Below are 6,690 nucleotides of genomic sequence, written 5' to 3'. Positions count from 1 at the left end.
ATTTAAACTATGCAGTCTTTGCTATAGAAAAAGCTATTTAAACTAGAGGCAGTAGCAGAAATCAACTTCTCAGTGGGAGTAGATGGAGACAGGGAGGCTCCAACCCATTTAAAACAGTGCTCTTGCAGTAACTTTGAATACAATGAACTTGTATCAGGTGCTTGGCTGAGCACATTGTCCCTTTAGTTATATGTTTAACATCTTTGCAGGGCTAAACACATTTTAATAAGTATTTATTTAATAAAAAAGTGCTCAGAAAATAGTATTTTATTATTAAACTGTTAATTTAATATCCACGCACCACATAATTTTCCAATAAATCAGGCATTTAAAGAAAGTATGGCAAATGGTATTTCAGATTCCTTCTGTATTTGTTTACTAAGTTGTAATGTGTACAATTTTAAGGTAATTTACATCTGATCTGAAATCTCAATAACTGCCAATTAGATGCTTTAAGGACCATCTAACTAATTTGAGGTCTAGTTTGGACAGTAGTGAGAGGCTTGCTAGGTTCATGTACCTAACCTATCTTTTGTAGGAATGTAGTTTATCATTCTGATCTCAGGTGTCATCTGATTATGTAGCTGGCATAAAGGCCTGCAAGGAAATGTCACTATAGCTAAATATTATTTTACTTAATTATTAATATATCAAACAATGTTTCAGATTGTGTGTTACATTTGGGGTGCCCAAAAGAAATTTCTTGGCCTGGGGCCTTCCATTAATAAGTTCTGCCACTGCCCCTGTAAATAATAATTATATTATTTGTTATAAGTGGCTTAGGGCCGACTGTTCCCTTCATAAGACCATATTCCATTATAGCAACCTCCTATTTGACAAACACACACCCCCTTTGTTCCCTTTACCACTAAATAAACAACACTGTCTTAGTGACAACATTTGTAAAGGTCACTTTATTTATATAATTATCAGTAACGGCAATGAGTCCCCTAACTAAACTCCCCTTAATTGCGGCAGACTAGACAATTACACCAAATTGTTCTCAAACATGGAGGGAGCCCGCACTCCCCCAGCCAGCCTATTATGTGCTTAAATTACACCACAACAAACGCTGCATTGCGCATGTGGAAATTTTTACTGGCTCGCCCGTCGGGGTCGTGGCCTATAGTTCTACTTACGCCCTGTACGTTACTCGGTCAAACCGTGCACCAATACTGGCCGCAAATTACCGCCTCCTAGGGGGTTTGCCATTCCACCAACTACAGTTACGCCCGTTTGGTACGATACCTGACAGATGGGGATAGCCAGGAATTAACTAACAACATATTTGCCATTTCGTGTCGACCGACTAGCACGACATTCTCTTCTTTCCAATTGGATTCATTGCCCTCTGTGACCGTTTTGACGCTTGAACAACTGCAATAAAAGAAAAACACTGGTAAAGATCATTACAATAATTTCCTTTCCTTGGGGGACGGGCGAGTGGGGAAAATACATTTTTAAAGTGCTGCTGCTGAGCAAGGTAAGCCCTTATATCCCTACCCCCCCTCTCTTGCTACCTCCCTTGGCCTATCCCTATTCCTCTCCCTACTACCCCCCTTTTTTTGGTTTGAACGTAGCTCCCCCCTTCCCCTGCTCCCTGGGAGTGGAAAGCTGCTGCTGAGTTTACTCTTCCCCATTGTCCATGGAACTTACTGTGCTCCCTGCCTATATGACCCTCCACACCCAAAATATAAGTAAAAAAAACAACTAAAATGGTAATCTTACATGTTTAAAATAACAAAGAACAACATCCAATGCACACGGTAATAGCAACGAATAAATATGAAACAGAGGCTCAAAAAATAAGTTGGCAAAAAATGTCTGTATTTCAACTCTTAGAACATCGGCATAAAAGTGTACAGACAGGCATATAAAAAGCAGGTCAAACGTGTTTCATATATATTTTACTTCATCCGTGACCAAAAATAACACACAACCACACACACATTTAAAGGCAGCTATTTACAGACATCCAAAACTGCAAAAACTCATTTCAGGGAGGTGGCGTCATCCGCTACTGCGCCGCCAACCCCCCCCCCCCCCCCCAGTTATATATTGGACACCTTGAAACACTAAATAAGATAGAGAATTATAATTAAAGTAGCTTCCCACTAAAGTCACATTTTAAAAAAGTAGCTTTGTTGCACAACCACAAACAACAAACCTTTTTTAAAATGATTGTAAGCTTGTTGAATGCTTAAATATTTTAGAATACGAAGTTTAATTACGTGCAGTAAATAAGGTAGTATTTGTGTTTTATTTTATTAAAATCAGTGGGGGCTTTTGGTTACTGATGCATGCTTTAAGGGTTCTATAACGTCTCAGTAACTAAAGGCATTCCTTAAAGAAACACTTTTCCAGATTTGGGCCACATTGGATCATGGTACTTGGAGCTTCAGGGAGATTGGATTCCATTTGCTGGCATCAGGGAGCCGCTATTACAATCAGGGAGACTCCCTGAACTTCAGGGAGAGTTGGGATTCTATTTATTATAGAAAATCTGAGTTTTACTTTTTGTTTCTCTAATGAATTTCAATTTGTTCACTTCTGAGTGGCAACTTTATTAATCCACCTTAAATGAACAAAGAGCAAGAGAGGCGGTGTCAGAGCCTGAATGCTGAAGCATGAGAAAGATACTGAATCTGCTTGGAGTATAGGATCAATTGCAGCAGTTTGTAGTGTCTTGCAGACTGGGATTTATAACCTGAGCTGGCAATCACCAAGTCATCAAATATAACCTATGGAGGGGGCCGGACAGCTCACAAACAAAGAGTGTCTTCCTGGAAGTGGTGACAGAGGGATGCTAAACACAGGCAGACTGAACAATAGTGGGGAGCCTGCAACAGCTGTCACAACAAAGTCAGGTGTCGCCAGAGCCCGCTGGAAACTACTAGGACAGGTATAACACTTTTTTTTTGTATATTAAACACTACACAGCTTTTATTGTAGTCAAACTAGAAGAGAATAAAGTTACTTCAGTTTCATTGCCCTAAAAAGGCAATTGATGACAATGGGCTGTCTCAAGAAAGACAGTGATTTATAGGATACTATTGAAGCAGCATTATTTAAATGCCATTGCACAAAGCAGATCTTCTTTTCCCATAGCAATATATTTCCTTTATACTTGTGCTGAAATGTATCACTTGGCTTTTTTGAACACTGTGTTAGTGTACTGTTCCAGATTAAAGGAGCAGTCTGTTGCAATAATGCTGTATAATAAATTCTATGATTCAGGATCGGACACGTGATGGGGTCTGCTTTTTTTAAAAAATACATAAATGTGCAAAACATAAAATACTCTATTGTGTTATAGCATTATATATTGGCACTGTTGCTTGCGTATAACTGTGCTTAACCCTTGCACCACATAGTTAGTAAACTCCAGAGCACTACTGGGAGCTAGCTGAACACATTTGGTGATCCAATGACAAGATGCATATGGGTGTTGCCGCCAATCACCAGCTTGCTTCTGGTAGTGCATTGCTGCTCCTTGAGCCTATCTAGATATGCGTTAAACATTGGATACCAAGATAGTCAAGTCAATTTAATCATTACTTTAGAGAAGTAAATAGAAAGTCTGCTTAAATTGCAAGCTCATATGAACCAAAAACGTTTAATTTTGAGTTTTATGTAACTTTAATTGTCATGTGCTGCTGTTGCAGACTAGGGGAAGTGGCAGTGTCTTGGTTGACTCAAAGTGGGTGAAGTGTTCAGTGTCTACAATCTGACTGCACTGATCTTTCATAGTGACTGCGGCTTAGTGTATTATTATAATGATGCAGCAAACTCTTATCACTCCTTTATCTACATGAAGGAAGAGTTTGTTGCCGCTAAAATAAACTCTGGCTGTCCTACAACATTTAATAATCCTGTGAACCTCACCAATGTAATCTACCCTATATAGTAGCCTCCACCATCACTGTGACCTCACCAGTACTATTAATCCAAACTGCCTGTACCAAACTAGCTACAACCAAATTAACCCTGAAACTGCCTAGATAACCCCTTCAGCTCTGCTGACTCCCATCAGTCAGTAGTGTCAGGTGGTGTTTTCACTAACACTCTCTCCCTTAAAGGGACATAAAATTGCAATAACAAAATGCTCTTGTATGTTAGAGAATTTTATTACTGCCCCAATACTTACATATAATTATGTGTTTAAAGGGACACTGAACCCAAATTTTTTTCTTTCGTGATTCAGATAGAGCAGGGGTCGCCAACCTTTTGGACCTCAGGGACCACTAAACTCACAATTTTGAATCCCGTGGACCACTAACATAATAATAATTGTGATATATATATATATATATATATATATATATACATACATACATGCGCACACACACACACATATATATATATAAAATATATATATATATTTTTTATATGTGTGTGTATGTATGTGTGTGTGTATATATATATATATATATATATATATATATATATATATATATATATATATATATATATATATATACAAACACACACATACTGTACATAACTAGTATAACCATAGCTAAGTTTACATTATGCATATATTTACATGTTTAAGAATTATTTTTTGGAATTAACTAACTGAATGACAAAACTGAGAGAATACTTCCTAATGAGTAGGGAGATTGTAATTTAACTCCTCCATTTTCACTGATGCCCAGCCAGGCACTGTAGGGAGTTGCGGCATGACAGGGTGACACCATCAGAGGAGACTAATTTGTGCTTGATGGTGTCAAGGACCACCAACATCTTCTCGTGGACCACCATTGGTCCATGGACCACTGGTTGGCGACCGCTGAGATAAAGCATGCAATTTTAAGCAACTTTCTAGTTTACTAATATTATCAAATTTTCTTCATTCTCTTGGTATGTTTATTTGAAGAAGCAAAAATGTAAGTTTAGATGCCGGCCCATTTTTTGTGAACAGCCTGGGTTGTCCTTGCTGATTGGACAGCACTAATAAACAAGTGCTGTCCATGGTTCTAAACCAAAAAAATGCTGGCTCCTTAGCTTAGATGCTTTCTTTTTCAAATAAATATAGCAAGAGAATGAAGAAAAAATGATAATAGAATTAGATTAAAAAGTTGCTTAAAATTGCATGCTCTATCTGAATCATGAAAGAAAAAAATTGGGTTCAGTGCCCCTTTAACCCATGTTAAGGGTTTATAACTATATTTAAAGTATGCTCCAGGGCACCAATGCACTGCTGGGACCTAGCTGAACACATCTGGTGAGCCAATGAGATGAGGCATATGTGTAGCCACCAATCAGCAGCAAGCTTCAAATAGTGCACTGCTGCTCCTGAGCGTACCTAGTTATGCTTTTCAACAAAGGATACCAAGGGAATAAAGTAAATTTGATAACAGAAGTAAAGTGATGTCTCTTAAAACTGCATGCTCTATCTGAACTATGAAAGTTTCTTTTTGACAGCTATGCTCCTTTTCTGTGCATAACTCCAGGCTGTCTGCACTCTATTTAACAAATTGTGATCTTTCACATTTATAAACATCTCCCTATCTTTGACTCTTGACTTCTACACATCTTTTTACTTAAAGTGAATGTCAATTTAGATGAATCGGTGCCCGGTTTTTAACAATCCTATTAAAAACAAGGGCACTTTAATTCATCAAAATTTACATTTCACTTGATTTCTTCAAATACTTACCTTTTTAATCCTGACAGTCGCTCCTGCGCTTTCTCCGCCCATCGCTAGCCCTCTTCTCGGGTCCAAAATGACGAATCCGGCTTCCTCCAATCACGGCGTTGCCTCAGGTCATGATTCCCCCGGGGGGGGGGGGGGAAGCCATGATTGGAGGAAGCCGGATTCGTCATTTCTGACATATATGAAGAGGTTTCCGAAGGCCGTGGGAATCACTGGAGCGGCTGTGAAGATTAAAAGGTAAGTATTTGAAGAAAACTAGTGAAATGTAAATTTTTATGAATAAGAGTGCCCTTGTTTTTAATAGGATTATTAAAAAACGGGCACCGATTCATCTGAACTGACATTCACTTTAATCCTTCTCTATACCAGTGGTCTCAAAGGACTAGCCCTGGGGCCATATGCGCCCCTCCAATATAGTTTAATCTGTCACTCCCTTGTTTATCAAGTAAATTATTAATTTGGCCCAATCCATTTTTTAGGGTTCTAAGAGGTATAACAAGTTGATATAGGCACTCACAAGATACATATAAAGACAAGTATGCATTGTCCAGTGCAGATTACCATTGTGCACTGCTTGGATAAATGTCACTTTTTATTCAGTTCCAGAATGATCACTTCCCTTGGCACGCACAAGATAAATATACACTGTGTATGTCTATTGTGGGCTACAGCTCCCACCATGCACCACTACTTAGGTAAATGTCACTTCCAGAGCACACACTGTTCAAGTGGCCCCCATGGGAGAAGAACACTTGGTCAGTGGCCCCCAGATACAATGAGCTTGATACTCCTGCTCTATACATTTGCAAGCTTCCATTATCCACCTTACACACTCTCACTCTGGTTACTTTTTTTTTTCTAAATGTCTTTAATCTATCTCTATCTTCTTTTTCTTTCCAGACATCTCTTATTTACACTTTACCTACCTAATCCATTGCTCTGTCTTTCTTACCATGATGTCTTCTGGCAAATGTTCAAAAGTTATTGGGGTCTCTGAAGCTGTATTGTAAGAAGTAACAGCCTGGAGAAAG

General features: G+C 38.6%; 1 protein-coding gene across 1 annotated transcript in view; it reads left to right on the top strand.

Moving 5' to 3' along the window:
• The first annotated feature begins 2,597 nt into the window (after positions 1 to 2,597).
• Positions 2,598 to 6,690, top strand: part of LOC128658203 (calmodulin-lysine N-methyltransferase) — an 86,558-nt gene continuing 82,465 nt past the window's right edge. The window contains exon 1 of the mRNA XM_053712730.1: positions 2,598 to 2,902. Coding sequence (XP_053568705.1) covers positions 2,744 to 2,902 — 159 coding nt within the window. The 5' untranslated portion in view covers positions 2,598 to 2,743. The remainder of the gene's footprint in view (positions 2,903 to 6,690) is intronic.

Source organism: Bombina bombina, chromosome 4 (genome assembly GCF_027579735.1).
Source record: "Bombina bombina isolate aBomBom1 chromosome 4, aBomBom1.pri, whole genome shotgun sequence".
Taxonomy (NCBI): domain Eukaryota; kingdom Metazoa; phylum Chordata; class Amphibia; order Anura; family Bombinatoridae; genus Bombina; species Bombina bombina.
This window is presented reverse-complemented; position numbering and strand designations above follow the sequence as displayed.